The sequence below is a fragment of the Acinonyx jubatus genome, chromosome C1 (assembly GCF_027475565.1).
Source record: "Acinonyx jubatus isolate Ajub_Pintada_27869175 chromosome C1, VMU_Ajub_asm_v1.0, whole genome shotgun sequence".
NCBI classification, from domain to species: Eukaryota; Metazoa; Chordata; class Mammalia; order Carnivora; family Felidae; genus Acinonyx; species Acinonyx jubatus.
The window spans coordinates 1947842-1962930 of NC_069381.1; the positions used below are offsets into that span (position 1 = coordinate 1947842).

The 15089-nt window shown below is 69.0% G+C and overlaps 1 protein-coding gene across 4 annotated transcripts in view; it reads right to left on the minus strand.

The window, feature by feature from the left end:
• Positions 1-758: 758 nt before the first annotated feature.
• The window catches only part of MEGF6 (multiple EGF like domains 6), an 85866-nt gene continuing 71535 nt past the window's right edge, over positions 759-15089 (minus strand). For 2 of the 4 annotated variants that reach the window (XM_027060648.2, XM_053205900.1), the window contains 23 exons: positions 14453-14581; positions 13620-13754; positions 13400-13534; positions 10836-10961; positions 10128-10259; positions 9922-10050; positions 9678-9809; positions 9033-9161; positions 8827-8955; positions 8450-8578; positions 7899-8027; positions 7506-7634; positions 7157-7285; positions 6875-7003; positions 6591-6722; positions 6359-6487; positions 5638-5766; positions 4512-4640; positions 4202-4330; positions 3760-3888; positions 3540-3668; positions 2860-2988; positions 759-1363 (listed from right to left, as the gene is read on the minus strand). In XM_027060648.2, coding sequence (XP_026916449.2) covers positions 1299-1363; positions 2860-2988; positions 3540-3668; positions 3760-3888; positions 4202-4330; positions 4512-4640; positions 5638-5766; positions 6359-6487; positions 6591-6722; positions 6875-7003; positions 7157-7285; positions 7506-7634; positions 7899-8027; positions 8450-8578; positions 8827-8955; positions 9033-9161; positions 9678-9809; positions 9922-10050; positions 10128-10259; positions 10836-10961; positions 13400-13534; positions 13620-13754; positions 14453-14581 — 2921 coding nt within the window. In that variant the 3' untranslated portion in view covers positions 759-1298. Of the gene's footprint in view, positions 1364-2859; positions 2989-3539; positions 3672-3759; positions 3889-4201; positions 4331-4511; positions 4641-5637; positions 5767-6358; positions 6488-6590; positions 6723-6874; positions 7004-7156; positions 7286-7505; positions 7635-7898; positions 8028-8449; positions 8579-8826; positions 8956-9032; positions 9162-9677; positions 9810-9921; positions 10051-10127; positions 10260-10835; positions 10962-13399; positions 13535-13619; positions 13755-14452; positions 14582-15089 lie in introns of all 4 variants that reach the window. The other 2 variants (XM_027060647.2, XM_027060651.2) reach the window with 1 other exon arrangement.

A 15089-nucleotide genomic window follows, 5' to 3' on the forward strand; every position in this document is an offset into this window, starting at 1 on the left:
CACAACTCCCCTTGTTTCTGCTAACCGTCCTCTCCGGTCCCCTGTCCCCGTCCCGTCCCCTCTAGGAGCCTCCCTATCGCCTCCAGGCGCCCGCCCACCCTGCAGAGCTCCACCCCCAGCCTTCATGACCGGTCCTCCTATGACCGCAGCTTCCTGTATCATGTCACCAATCTGTCCCCCCTTGTCCCTCCTGGGACTTTAAGACCTTAACACAGTGGCCCATCCCTTTGATCTCCTCTGCCACGGGTTGTTCACTAGGTGTCTGCCTAAGGGGACAGGGTGGGTCACTTCGCTCCATGAGATGCTTTGCCCTGAGGGGATCAGCTAGCTAGGCTGGTGTCGAAGGGAAGGGCAGAGGGGCTACAGCCCCGACCCTAAGTGTCCGGCCTGAACATCTAGGTGCAGCCCACTCTACTGGATGTTCTTCACCCCTCCACCGTTTCCGCTCTGAAGATAGGAGGGGTGGGGTGCCCAGCCTGCCCCACCCCCTGCCACAGCACCCCTGCCCTCAGGCCAGCCTCCTCCCCGAGGGGCCCACGCACAGACCAGCCCCCTCGTGCCCCTCCAGGGCACCGGGAACCAGGACAAACTCCAACCCTCCTCGTGTGCCAGCCACACCCTGGGGGAGCGGGGGGCGGGGGGGCCAGACAGGGCCTCTCCGGTCAGTAGGGGATCCCCGTCCAAACACACTCATTGGGCGCACCCGGGAGGCCACCACAGTGAGCCCGAAGCAGGGAGCACACAGGTCACAAGGAAGCGACTGCTTCTTCCTTAAATTACTGGGTTTCACATGTACCAGAGTCCCCCACCCAGAGGCCCCTCAGAGCCCCAAGGTCCCGCGTCAGGGTTTCGTGGCGCAGGGAACGGGCAGCCTTCGGTGCCCAGGGTGAGGCGGGCGTGTCCAGCTGCCCATAAATACTTTTACATAAATACAGTGGGCTGCGGCTCCAGGCGAACAGACGGGGCCACAGCAGTCCCAGGGCCTAGCACCAGAAGAACCAGCTCGGGGGGCAGGGGTGCCCTGCCGCACGTGCGCCCACACCTCAGTCCCCACCCGGGGAGGCGGGCTTGCTCAGCACGCACAGCCAGTAGGGCCGGTCCACTCGTCCGGGCTCCTTGCGGCTGGGCCGGCCAGGGCCTCCCTCCCCGCGCCAGCCGATCCTTGCAGAGCGAGGGGCTGCGTGGCTGCACACGGCCCTCGGGGACGAGGCTGCGGCTGGAGTCCTGGCCTACAGGCGCCCTCCTCAGTCGTCGCCAGAGCACCCGGGAGACGGGCCTGCTTGACTGCTGCCTCTGTGCTAGTGTTTCTGTGCCCTGCTGCTGAGCCCAGGTGCTGGTTGGTCAGAGGCCGGTTGCAAGGCCGCTGTAGGGACAGGGGAAAGGAGGGTCAGCCCCGGGGCACGGGGAAACTCTCGACCCGGCCAGTTCTGGGCTCCCACTTCAGGTGTCCCCTCCTGCCCCTCCAGCTCCAGGCCGATGAAGGGGAGACAGCCCAGCCCTTCCCCCCCAGCTTCTGCACCGCCCCGTGTCTGAGGTCCAGATTCTGGCCTGCCCGCCACCCTGTGGGGCCTGGGTTATAAGTAATTACATGCACAACCCTCATCCCTCCTCTGTCCTCAGTCTCCTGGTAACAGACCAGTGACACCAGCAAATGCCTCTCTGCCACCTAGGCCTGTAGGGCCCTCCCTCTGCAAATGAAAGCCCCCAGTGCCCCCAGGCCAGTATCACAGAGGGCCGGGAAGAGGGACTTTGAGGCTGGATGGAGAGGGGTTTTACTAGAAGCTAGCCGCTCCACTCCAGGAAAGTGAACAGGGCCCAGAACTGCAAGGCAGGGAGGCCTCGCCTCTCCTCCTTCCCACCGGGCTCAGGGGTGACACAGGTCCCAGACCCTTGCCACCTGTCCAGGCTGCTAGGACCGCCTAGCAGCGCCTGCGGCGCAATCCCACAGCCGACCACCAGGTGCCGCCGTGGGTGGCGCTGCGTCCCGAGCCGCAGCCCTGCAAGCCCCGCCTCCACCGCCCCGCCCCCACCCCGCCTCCCGTGAGACCCCGCCCCCGGGACTCCCTACACTCCTGGGCCCAGGGCCGCCTCAGAGAGGCTGGAAGGCACGCTTGCACAACATCCGGCCCGCATTTGGGGTTCCCAGCCGAGGACCTGTCTGGAATCCCCACCCAGCCTGGCTCCCGGCTTCACCTGTGTGCACAGCCCGTCCGCACGGGCCCCAGACGGGCCCCAGGCACGACCTTCTCAGCACACACAGCCCTTCCCCCTCAGCAGGCTGGGTCTGGGCAAGCTGACCGCGGAACCCCAGGGGCACCGCAGAGCTCTGCCTGCAGAGGCACGTCCCCCCAGGGGGCTGAGGGGCCAAGGTGCAGTTCCTGCACCCTCCCTCACTGCCTTGGGGTGCAGGCAGGCACCGACGTGCACAGGGGCACGGGCACGCACCAGCGTGCACACACACGGGTTAGCATATAGACTGCAGCACACGCGCGCACACACACACACACACACACGGGCGCACCATCACGCTCTGGTTCACACACGTAGGGCAAGGAGGGGAGGGGTGGAGGGCCAGGTCAGCGGATGCATTCAGCCCTGCCCCGGAGGTTGAGCCCACCCTTGCTGCCGTCTAGGGCCACCGTGGGCGGCTGGCGCGGCAGAACCCGGCCCCACGGTCCGCACCTCGCCCATCAGCAGCCATACGGACAACAGGGGTACCCAGCTGGGATGGTGATGTCCTCGCAGGGGCACCGTGTGTGGGGAGGAGGGATGGGGCCCGCGCCAGGGGTGGGGTGGATGCCGGGGGTGGGGCTGAGAAGCATGTTGCCCTCCCTCCAACCCCTCGGGAGCCTGGCTCACCTTGCTGGCAGGTGGGCCCAGTGTAGCCGTCCACGCAGTGGCACTGCCCATTGACGGGGTCACAACCGGCCCCAGCTCCGCAGCTACAGCGCAAGGCACAGCCTGGCCCAAAGAAGCCCGGTCTGCAGTCTGCAGGCAGCAGAAGTAGGAGAGACAGGCCTGAGGGTCCGTCCACCTGCCCTGCCCAGGGGACCCAGGCCCTCTGTGCAGGAGCGTGAGGGAGCGGAGGCCCCAGGCCTTGCTTTTCCCGCCCCACGTGAGCTCCCACACCAGAAAGCGCCAGGTACCGGGTACCTGCCCGGCGTCACCACCCCGCTCCCCGCTCGGCCCTGGGGCTGGCAGAGGGGGCCTGGCGGTCAGGGACGCTCCTCCCCGGGTCAAGCTGAGCGCACAACCGTGAGCTCACGTGTGCGGCCCCTCCTCCGTCCAGGCAGGCTGGCAGATCAGGCAGGTCTCCACCCCGCCCAACTGGGCCCCCGTTCTGGCCAGAGAGCAGAGTGTGGGGCCTTGACGACCCTGAGCAGGAGCCTCATGCTGGGCGCCCCCTCCAGCAGCTGCCCCCCACAGAGGGGGGAGATGTGCCCAGGGCGGAGCACAGCTGAGGCTCCACCTGCACCAGCAGCACTTGCCAAAGGCAGAGACCTACACCTGTGCCCCGCCAAGCGGGACCCCAGACTTACCACGGTCACAGGTGGCCCCTGTGCGCCCTGGGGGGCAAAGGCACTGGCCGGTGACGGGGTCGCAGGGTGCCCCAGCCTCGCAGTCACAGTGCTGGCGGCAGCCGTCTCCAAATGAGCCTGCTTCACACCCTGCTGGGAGGCAGCGGGCTCGGTGTCCCCTCCGGTCCCCGCGCCAGACTGGACAGGGCCAGGGTCGCACGCAGGAGCGCAGAGCACTCACCCCTCTCGCAGAGCTGGCCGTGGAAGCCGGCGGGGCAGAGACACTGGCCGCTGACGGGGTGACAGGAGGCTCCGTGCTGACACTCACATGCCACCTGGCAGCCAGCCCCGTGGAAGCCAGGGGGACAGACTGAAGGGGACCCGCGTTAGAGTCCCTACCTCAGTTGGCCCAGAGTGAGCAAAGGGCTTGGTTCCAAGGCTCGCGTCCCCCCTTCCCCCTCCCAGGCCTGGGGAGCTCCCCCATCACGGCGGGGGCTCGGGTGGGAGGTCCGCCGGCTCGCACGTGACCTCTGGCCTCGGACTCCCACGGTGAGCGGGGCCAGGCCCCAAGCCATCCGCCCCGCGGGGAGGGACGGGGACGGCGGCCATTGCCACGGAAGCCCAGGAGGGCCCTGACGTGGCAGGGGCGGATGCCGCGCAGGGGTCCCCTCCCCAGGACTCACGGTGCTGGCAGGCCTGGCCGTAGAAGCCGGGGCCGCAGCGGCAGGCACCCGTGGCGGGCTCACAGGTGCCGTGGTTCTGGCACGAGCACTCCAGGCGGCAGGCGGCACCGTAGCGACCGGGAGGGCAGGCTGCGGAGAGAGCGGGGACATGAGGGGCGGCCCCCCCACGCCAGCCTGATTCCAGCGGCCTTGGGAGCCTGGCCCAGACCCGCGGCGGCCCCCGAGCCCCACGCTCTCCAGGGGGCCCAGAGCCACCTCCCCCCCCCCCGCCCCATCGAGGCCCTGGCCCTCCGGCCGCCCGGGAGCTCACCCAGCTCACACCGCGGCCCCGTCCAGCCTAGGCCGCAGGAGCAACTGCCGTTGGTGGCGTGGCACAGGCCCCCGTTTCTGCAGGAGCACGTGTGCTCGCAGCTTATGCCAAACCGGTTCCGAGGGCAGCCTGGAGGCAGAAGTCAGGCACTGCTCACAGCTCTGGCCGGGGCTGGACACGCTCTGGGGACACGTCCCCACCACGTCAGACCTTCCTTCAACAGATGCTTTCTGGGGCCTGCTGGTGCCGGTCTCCACCCCCAGGGACACGAGCGCCAGGGAGTGACATGAGCCGTGTCCTGCTCATTCATCTGTTCTCTCAGTTAGCAAATGCCACGGCTGGCTGGGCGCCAGGGACGATCAGGATGAAAGGGGCCAGCGGCCTCCAGGGCACGGGAGTGCCCGCCCAGCTGTCAGGAGGTGGTCAGGGAAGCCTTCCTGGAGGCGGCGGCCCTCCGCACAGGCACACCCTCTAGGCTGAGAAGGAGGCCGGGCTGCCATGCCCTCCGGTGGCCTCTGATTGTAATACGACTGACCGACCGTGGCTGCCGTACTCCCCTGGAGGCGAAGACACAGCCTAGCTACAGCCGGGCCATAAGGCTTATGACTCCTTACTGCCGCTGGTTAAGAATGGGGGTTTGTCACTGACTCCTTGAGGAGGACTAAAGAAAAGCAGAAAGCTCAGATCTACCAGGGTGGGGGGGCCAGGCCAAGGGGCTGTAGCTGTGGCCGTGGGGTCCGGGTGCCATCATGGGCACAAGCCACCCCTGTTCTCCCCCATGCCTCGTGCTCCAGACGTCCCTCTACCTGGGGTCCCTGGCCTCTTGGGCCAGCAGAAAGGGCCAGCGGGACGCTATGCCAAGGGGCCATGAGCCAGGAAGCTGGCTCTGTCCTCAGACGAAATACCTGCTTGACCCCACCCCCCGCCCGCCCACCGTCTGCTGGGAGGGTCCGGGTTGGAACTTGTTCGGCCCCCACGAGCCCCTTGGGATCGCCAGAGACCATCAGCATGAACGTACCACCCGGTTTTGGGGGCCCAGGTCTCCCCTGGGGAACCCATGGCTCCAGCCCATCGGCCCCGCTCCCGAGGGCTGACACGGACAGTGGCGGGTGGAGTCCGTGCTCACCGTGCTCACAGTGGAGGCCGGTCCTCCCCGGGGGACAGGTGCAGCTGCCATTCACGGGGTCGCAGGCCGCTCCCTGCCCACACCTGCACACATGCGCACAGCCAGGACCGAAGCGGCCCTGTGGACAGGCTGCCGGGAGGAGACAGGAGGGTGGCCGCCGCTGCCAGCTGCCCTTCTCTCTGCCACGTCGGCCCAGGGACGGGAAGGGGCAGGGGGAGCCCTGTGTCTGGCCCGGACGGGGCGGAGGCGACCTCCTCCCGTGCCCCCGCCCGCCCTGGCATCTCCCCTCTACCCACGGGTCTGCTGGGGGCCAGGCCTGCTCTGCGGTGACAGTGACTCACTGATGCCCCCACCCCACCCCCACCAGCCCAGCCAGGCTCCAGGATGGGCGGGAAGTCCCACATGACTCAGAGAAAGGCACTTTTCTCAGCTGGATGCCTGGCTGGCCTCTGCACAGAGGTCCACAAGCCCCTGCTGGGCGTGGCTGGGGGGCCTGGGGTGGGGAGGGGGGGGAGAGTGGGGACAGGTGAAGGGGACAGAGTTGACCGGCAGGGACACTGGGGTCACACTGACACCCCCCACCTTAGCCCAGCCTGGGGCCAGCAGGAGAATCAGGGTCAGGGAGGGGGGAGCAGATGGTCAGGGGCCCTGCCCACCGAGGCACAGAGGGCAGCCACCCCCTCCCTCAGCCAGCCACCCAGCCCTCGCCCCAACCACTCACCCAGGCTGCAGTCGGCCCCAAGGAACCCAGCAGGGCAGAGGCAGGCCCCGGTGGCCGCATCACAGGAGCCCCCGTGGAGACACCCGCACGGCTGCTCACAGCCGGGTCCAAACCGCCCAGGGGGGCACCCTGCGAGGACAGGGGCCGTTGCCAGGGGCCAGGAGCTGGGCCGGTCCCGCGGCAGTGTGCAGCCCTCCCAAGGACGGCCCGACGGGCGGCCCGGCGCACTCACGCTGCTGGCAGCCGGAGCCGTGGTAGCCAGCGGCACAGGTGCAGGTCCCCAGGGCGGGGTGGCAGGTCTCGTTCTCGCTGGGACAACGGCACTTCTGCCCACAGCGCTCCCCAAAGGTGCCTGGCGGGCAGGCTGGGGCGCAGGCGGAGGTTGGTCCCGGCCCGGCTCAGGAGCCTCCTCCGTCCGCCCCAGAGCCGCCCCCCTGCAGAGCCCCCCCCGCCACCGTGGGGGTGCCGCTCCAGGGGGACGCACAGCCCCGTGCCCGCCCGGGCGGGGTCACCTACCCTGCTCGCAGCTGGGCCCCGTGAGGCCCGCTGGACAGCGACACTCCCCGGTGACGTGGTGGCAGGCGGAGCCCGGCGGGCACTGGCAGCGCTGGCCACAGTCCTTTCCGAACCGGCCACGCGGGCAGGCTGCGGGAAGCCATGTGCTGGGGTGGCAGGGAGCCCCGGGGCCGGCGCGGGCCAGGCCGGGGGGGGGGGGGGGGGGGGGGGGCACGACGGCGTCAGGGCCCACCCCCACGCGAGCAGCAGGGCCCCCGGGTGCGGCGGTGCCGAGGGTCTCACCGTTCTCACACTGCGAGCCCCTCCATCCCGGGGGGCAGAGGCAGGCCCCCGTGACGTGGTGACAGGTGGCTCCCCGCCGGCAGGCACAGCGCTCCTCGCAGTGAGCCCCAAACGTGCCTTCGGCACAGGCTGCAGGCAGAGGGCTGGGTCGGGCTCCGGGGGTTCAAGCGGGGCCCCCCCAGCCCTCCCACAGGAGACCCCTGGGAGCTCAGACAGCCACCCCTGCCCCCACCTGCCAAGTGACCCCTCACCGGGCCCTCCACCCTGCAGGGAGGCTGAGGCCAGCCCCTGATGGGCCCAGAGGGACCCCCGGACTTCCCCCAACTGGCCCCCAATCTGGCCCACTCACGGCTCTGACACTCGTCCCCGGTCCAGCCGGCTGGGCAGAGGCAACGGCCTGAGTACCGGTCACAGAGGCCACCGTTGAGGCACCTGCAGCTGTGTTGGCAACCGGCCCCGAAGCGTCCCGGCAGACATTCTGCAGGGTACAGTGCTCCGGGAGTGCCCTGTGCCCCCCGCGCCCAGGAGACCCCCACCCCGCCCAGGGCCTTGCACCCCACGTCGAGAAGGAGAGGTGCCTGGGGCTAGTCACACTACGGGTCTGGGGCCACAGCCCCCAGCAGCAGGAAGCCGCCTCTGCCCACGGAGGTCGGGGCGGGGGGGGCATGCCAGGACACCCGGGGCACCCAACCCAGACCCCAGGTCCCTCCTCCTCCTCCTCTACCGCCTGACCCGTTCTCACCCTCCTCACAGGCTGGGCCACCCCAGCCCTCTGGGCACGTGCAGTGGCCTGAGACAGGGTCACAGGTGCCCCCGTGCTGGCAAAGGCAGGAATGTTGACAGTTCTCGCCGTAGAGGCCTGAGGGGCAGGCTGGAGGGGAGGGGGGGGAGCACCCCACCAGTCAGCCCAGCAGGGCCAACGCCTCTCCCCTGTCGAGGGCTGGCCCTGGTGGTTCTGTGCTTTCCAGCCACCCCAAAACCCAACACCAGGCTCTGTGGGGAGGACCTCCCCCAGGGCTGCGTGTAAGATAACCTGCCCCAGGCCACCCCGGGCCCCCAACCCACCTCGGGGGGGCTCGGCACCCTCCTGCCCCCCCAGGTGCCGCGGGCCCCATGGGGGTGTGACAGGCCCCGGTCCTCCCTGCCCGTCGCTCCCGGTGAAACCCACGTCACCGGCATCCCATGCCCACGTGACCCTGCACGGCTCATCGAAGGGCTGACACGATCCTTGGTTCCAGACTCCCCGGGGTGGGACTGTTTGCTCCTAAAGGACCCCTCCTCGGGAGGGCTTACCCTCCAGGCAAGTGGGGCCCATCCAGCCAGGGCCACAGTGGCACTGTCCGTGGACAGGGTCACAGGAGGCCCCATTGAAGCAGATACAGGCTTGGCTGCAGTTGTGTCCGTAGGAGCGGGCTGGGCAGGCTGCAGGACAGGGGACAGTCAGGGGCCTGGGGAGCGGCCCTGGCTGGGGCTGCAGCAGATCCGGGGCAGCTGGGCACAGGCAGGGTGGCCACAGAGACCAACATGCTGGCCGTTGTGGGCAAAAGCAGCGTTTCCCAGGTGGCCACCAGGCAGCGTCGAACACCCAGGAAGAGGCCCTAGACGTGAGTCTGGCTCCGTGGACCCGGCCCCCCTCCCGTAGCCCCCGGGGCCGCCTGGGCCTCTCGTACCCTGGGCACAGCGGGGGCCCCGGCGGCCGGCGGGGCAGAGGCAGGAGCCGCTCACGGAGTCGCAGGAGGCTCCGGCGACACAGTCACAGACGCCACGGCAATCCAGTCCAAAGAAGCCCGCCGGGCAGGCTGCGGAGAGCGGGCGGTGATGGGAGACAGCCAGGAAACGGGGCCCACCGCCAGCCCCGGCCCACGGCCCAGCTCACCACGTTCACAGAAGGTTCCCCTCCAGCCGGCCGGGCAGGTGCAAGCCCCGCTGACGTGGTCACAAGCTGCCCCGTGCTCACACTGGCACCGCCGCCCGCAGCCCGGCCCGAAGTAGCCCTGGGGACACCCTGAGCCGTGCAGCCCCCGCCCAGCGTCAGCAGGAGGTGGGGAGACACTGACAGACACCTGCCTGTGCCTCTGCCATCTGAGCTGGGGGACGGGACCGCGGGGCAGTCCCCAAGGGGCTCATCTACCTGCCTCCACCCCCTCCCTGCCCAGCCAGCTAAGGACTGAGCCCCCAGGAGAGGAGCCCCAGCATGACTTTGGACCCCCTGGGCCCAGCTGTAGGGGGGCACACGCAGAAGGTCGTGGCCCTTGGTCCCCCCCTCCTCCGGGTGCCCCATGGGGTACAACAGACCCCACCTCTCCCTGTCTGCTGCTCCAAGTGTGCCTGTATCTCAGGCCCAGGTACATGGGGGCTGCCTGGGCCCACAGGGCAGGGGGAGCTGGGGGGGCAGGGGGAGCTGGGGGGTAGGGGGAGCTGGGGGAGGGGACCCCTGCCTGTCCCAGGACTAGGGCCCCCAGCACTTGCGTGCGTGCGTGCACACGCGTGGGAGCACGCCTGTGGGCGGGCCAGGACTCACGCTGCTCGCACCGCGGGCCCGCGTAGCCGGCCTCACACGCACACAGGCCGCTGACCGCATCGCAACTCCCGTGGCCTACACTGCAGCTGCAGGTGTGGCTGCAGTTGGGTCCCCAGTGGCCGCTGTCGCAGGCTGCAACACAACCCAGGTCAGCCCGCACAGGCCCGGCAGAACCCGCGAGCATCCCGTCTCCTCCTCGCCCCCCCCCCCCCCACCCCCGGCCCCGGGCCCCGGGCCCACACACCTCTCTGGCAGCTGAGGCCGGTCCACCCGGGGGCACAGCTGCAACGTCCGGTCACCGGGTGGCAGTGCCCATCATTGGCACAGGAGCACCTCATCTGGCAGCCGGGCCCAAACCAGCCCGCCGGGCACGCTGCAGGACGAGGAAGCGTGAGCGGTGGATGGGGCCGCCCGGGCTAGGGTCTGAGGTCGGGGGGACATGGGACTCACCGTCCTGGCAGCGGCTGCCCGTGTAGCCGGGGCGGCACAGGCAGGCTCCGGTCCCGGGCTCGCAGACAGCACCGTGCTCACACGCGGGGCAGATTTCCTGGCAGCCCAGCCCCCAGCGGCCTTCGGGACAATCTACCCCCCCCACCACAGCCAGTCAGTCTCCCCGGGGGGCCTTGCTGGCCCGGGGGAGCACGGTACCGACCCTGTATCCCAGCCTAGCGGTGGCACCAACTGAGCCGGCCCAGGGGAGGGAGAGGAACGGGTCATGGGAGCCCCCGGCCCCTCCTTGGGCTGCGGGCTGCAGAGGACCACCCCCAAAGAGGAGCCCCTGCCCCAGGACAGCTCAACAGGCAAAATGGGGAGTGCATCAGAGAGGCTGGGAGACCCCCATAAGCCGGCAGCCCAGAGGGCACGGCACGGCCCGCAGGGAGGGCAGGCGGCTCGGCTGGCTGGTCCATCGCCGTGGCTGAAGGGCTCCTGGTGCACGTAGGTCAGCTCGGTCCCCACCCCCAGACCCAAGCGTGATTCAGCGTGGGGTCTCAGCTGCTGAGGATGGGGCCGGGGTCTGCAGGCCTCCGGGGCGGGGGCCAGGGCTGGGGGTCCCCAAATGCAGTTGGGGCTGGGGTCCCCAAACACGGTCCGGGCTGGGACCACCCAGCCTTGTGCAGCGCAGGGGGGAGGGGATCTCAGGACACTGCTACCACTCACCTGCCCCACAGTCGTCCCCAGTCCTCCCTGGAGGGCACTGGCATTGCCCCGTGACCCGGTCGCAGGGTGCCCCCCCACAGGAGCAGGAGCCTGAGCAGTTCACACCGAACGTCCCCTCCGGGCACTCTGCAGGAAGGAACAGGTAGGTGGGGCCTCGCCAACCCCCTACCCCAGTGGGGCTGCTGGGCACAGCCAGAGTCCCCTGGGAGACCATGGTGGTCATAGGAACAGGCAGGGCGCGGAGCACGCCGGCAGGGAGGGGCCTGCTTGGGCTGACCGTGCACGGGGTAGGTGGGGGCAGGGGGCACAGGGAGCACTCTGCGGGCCCCCAAGCACACTGGAGCTGGAGGCAGTTCTGCGCTCCTTCCTCCCCCTCCCCACCAGCCAGGAAGCCCAGGACAGGCGTGGCCCATCTCAGATCCCCAAAGAGTACGGGCTGGGGTGAGGCGGGGGTCTACACACGCCACTTTACCCCCAGCTGTGGCCCTCTCCCCGCAGGATGGGGGCTACCGTGGGAGCCAGACACATTAGGAGGGTGGGGGGCCTCCCAGAGTCCTGGGGCCCCCTCCTCCTCTGCCCAGCAGATGGGCAGCAAGACCCTGGGGGAAGAGCCAAGACCAGGGAGAGAGAGCCTGCTGAGGGGCGAAGACGCAGGGCTCTGCAGGTGCAGGTCCTGGGAGCCTCTGCGCCCTCCCCAAGAGAACACGCAGAGCCCAGGGCGCCCTAAGCCTCCAACCAGCCTGGGCACGGCCTCCCCCCACACCCCACAGTAACCCTGGCCCCCCCTGCAGCTCTGCCCCTTGCCGCAGGAAAGCTCTGGCAGGCCCAGGAAGGAGGGAGCAGCCTCTGGAGGGGACGGGCTGTGGGGCCGAGCTCCACGCCCAAGGAATCAAAAAGCGCCCTTGGGGGAGTGGGGAGCAAGCACTCTGCCCTGGAGCAGAGTGTCGGAGGGGTGGGTGGAGTCCCTGGAGGGGGTTCTGGGACTGAGGACACATCTGCGGACCCTTGTCCTGAGGGCCCGTCCTGGGCGGGGCGCGCACCCGCCTCCCCCCGCCCCCGGGGCAAGGGCACCTGAGCAGGACCGGAGGCGCACACGGGCAGCCGCGCAGTGGGGACCAGGGGACAGTGGGGACCAGGGGACGGAGGCCAGTGACGGCACCAGCTGAAGCTGTCCCGTGGGGCCTCAGGGGGCCCGGCAGACACGCATTTGGGGTGGTAAATCTCTCCAGACCGACAGGAGTGGGGAGCCCATCACTCCCAAAAAAATATGCATGGCATTTCCTGTGCTGCATCCTTAGGGCGCAGGAAACTATCAAAAAGAAACGGGAAAGAAACAAGGAAACCCAGCAGAGAAGGGCTCCAGGTGACGGTGTCCGGAGAGACCTCCTGCCCCTCCCTGGGGCAGCTGCCCAAGTGTGTGCTGTGCTCACAAGCACTCCCGTGAGTGTCCGGTGGGGTGGGGGGAGGCAGAGAGGAGAGTCAGGGGTCCCCAAGGCAAGTCTGTGACTCGCTGAGCTCTGCCGGGGCTTGTAGGACAGGAGCGCAGATGTGTGCAGCTACTAAAGACCTCCAGACACCGCAGAGCCCCTTGGGGTGCACAGGGGGTTGGGGGTCCAGGCTGGGTTCCCAGCCCCCCACACACTCCTCCTGGACCCCTGGGACCCGAGAGCTCTGCGAGATCATCACCTTGGCCTCTAGGACCACCCCACTAGAGCGACCTGGCCTGGTGCACAGGGAGACATTGACTCATCTCAGGCTGGGTAGTGGCCTCCAATCCCCTCCTTGTTCCCGGGACGGGACAGGCCAAGACTAGGGGGAGCTCGAGCCAGCCAGTCCCCCCCCCCCTCAAAGAATGCTCACACCAGTGGACCGCTCAGGCCGGGAAGTTCCCATCCACTTGGGCCAACAGGTGCAAACAGTGCTCACACCGTGTGCTCTGGAAGGTCCCCACTTGTCCACACCCCAAGAGTAGGGCTGGGCAGCCCCAGGACCCACACGGGGGGCTTTCTTCCTCCTCATCTGCCTGCGGCTTGTGAGCACCAGAGGGGCCTCCAGCCTCGCCCACCGCTCTGCCCATGTCCTTCACCGCGTGGCCAGGGCAGCCGTGCGGGGGGCCTTCTGTCACTCACCACGCTGCACTTCCCGCCCAACATTGTGCTTCAAGTCGCCCCTGCAGGAGCAGCTGCCAGGGTCCCGCACTCAGACCCACCTCGAGGGAGCTGCCCCGGGTCCCCCAGGCTCAGACCCACCGGGATGGAGCCCCCAGCACACTGAGCACGTTCTAGCTGACCAGTGGAGGGGCAGACCCCTTCCCTGGGCCAGGCCCCGAGCACAGACTTACTCCTGCCCCAGCAGCCCTGACAGGTGCACCGGGACCAGCAGACCCGTGCCAAGTCACCCCTGCATGACCAGGGCGGGGCCACGGCAGGTGCAAGTGCCACGGGGCCAGGCTGGCGGCTTCACTCCACCTCCTGCTCCCGTCACTTCTGGGGCCCGGTTCCCCGGCGCAGGCAGGTGACCCCCACCCCACCCGACCCTGGGCGCCCCTCGGGCTGGCCACTGACCTTGGTCACAGTCCTTCCCCCAGTAGCCGGCGGGACACTGCTTCCCACACTGGCCGCTGACGGGGTCACAGGCCACGCCCTGAGGGCAGGCACATGCCTGCAGGCACCCCGGCCCGAAGGAGCCTGGCTCGCACTCTGCAGGGGGGCAAGGAGAGAGGGGCCTGCAGGGTCGGCCAGGCTGGGGCCCTTCCCCCCACCCCTCCGCACCCCCTGCACTCACCGTCCTGACACCGCTCGCCCCTGAAGCCCGCTTTGCAGGAACAGCTGCCGTCTCTCCGGTCACACGCAAGCGTGTTCCTCTGCTCGCACTGACACTCCTCCGAGCAGCCCGGCCCGAAGGCCCACGGAGGACAGGCTGCAGCCACAGAGCCCACGTGAGAGCCTGGCCACCTGCACGGGCCAGCCCCTCCTGGGTCCCAGCTCTCCAGCTCCCGCTCACTGACACGTGTCCCCGGGAGCCGCGCAGGGCGGTCCTGCCCTCCCAGCCGCTGGTGTCCCAGGGGGCTGCGACCCGCGTGCCCGTTGTATAGATGAGAGACGGTCTCGGCAGAGTGTGGGCGCGTGCCCGGGGTCCCACCACTTCCCAGCCGGGAGACCCTCGGACTCCCGGTTCCTCCCCTTTAAATGATCCTTCTACAGGGGAACGTGGAGAGCTCCCCGGTGAGGTCGGCTCATCGTCACCCACCTTTGCTCCATGGCCCACCAGGGAGGGGTGGCCCCGCTGGGGACTCAGGACTCCCCCTGGCTGCCAGGGAACCCCAAAAGCCAAGGTGAGCCCGTGCCCCGTTCAGAGGGAAGCCAGCCCACCCACTAGCCCGGGTGGGGCCGGGAGGTAACGGGAGACACCCTGAAGGCCAGCGCAGTTCAGAGGACGAGGCTCTGAGCCCACAGCCCCGGGGGCGGACCCCACATCCCAGCCGGGGGGGCCTCGCCAGCCCTGCATCGTCATCTGCAGGTGGTGACGCCACACCCAAGCCTCAGCACGGGCAGCAAGGCACAGAAGGAGCCCTCGGCCATCCCCTTGGGCGCAGGCAGCCAGGGCGGGGGACTCACCCAGGTGGCAGAAACGGCCGTAGAGCCCCGGGTCGCAGAGGCAGGCCCCATAGAGGCGGTGGCACCGGCCACGATTGGCACAGTGGCACTTCTTGTGGCACTGCTTGCCGTAGAAGCCCTTGGGGCAGCCTGGGGGAGGCAGGGCCTGCTGAGTGACCCCCTAGACATGTCCTCAGGCCCTGGAGATGCTCCCGGGGGCCCCAGTGCCTAGCACAGGAGCTAGGAGTGGCCCGGGCCACTGGGGCAGAGGGCTCTGGTGCCACCAGCAGTCAGAGGACTCTGCACCCCAGACAGGGAGGGGCCCGGGGGGCAGGCAAGGGCACCATGAGGACAGGGCAGACACAAGATGAGCCATACATATGGCCATCTGCCCTGGCTGGCCCGTCTCCCCAGCATCTGTGGCCTGGAGGATGGCCCGGGGTGCAAAGCCAAGGACATTCTTCAGCATATGCGTGGGATGCACAGAGACTCCCCCGATCTCCTATGCCCCATCCACATCTACAGCATCCTGACTTCCGTCCCTCGGTGGTCACCTAGCCTAACCTCTGGCCCTCAGGGAAGGAGGGACACACAGCCCCAACTGGCTGTCTAAATCCCCAGGATCTGCAGGTGAGAACCCCCCTTGGTTATCCAAGTG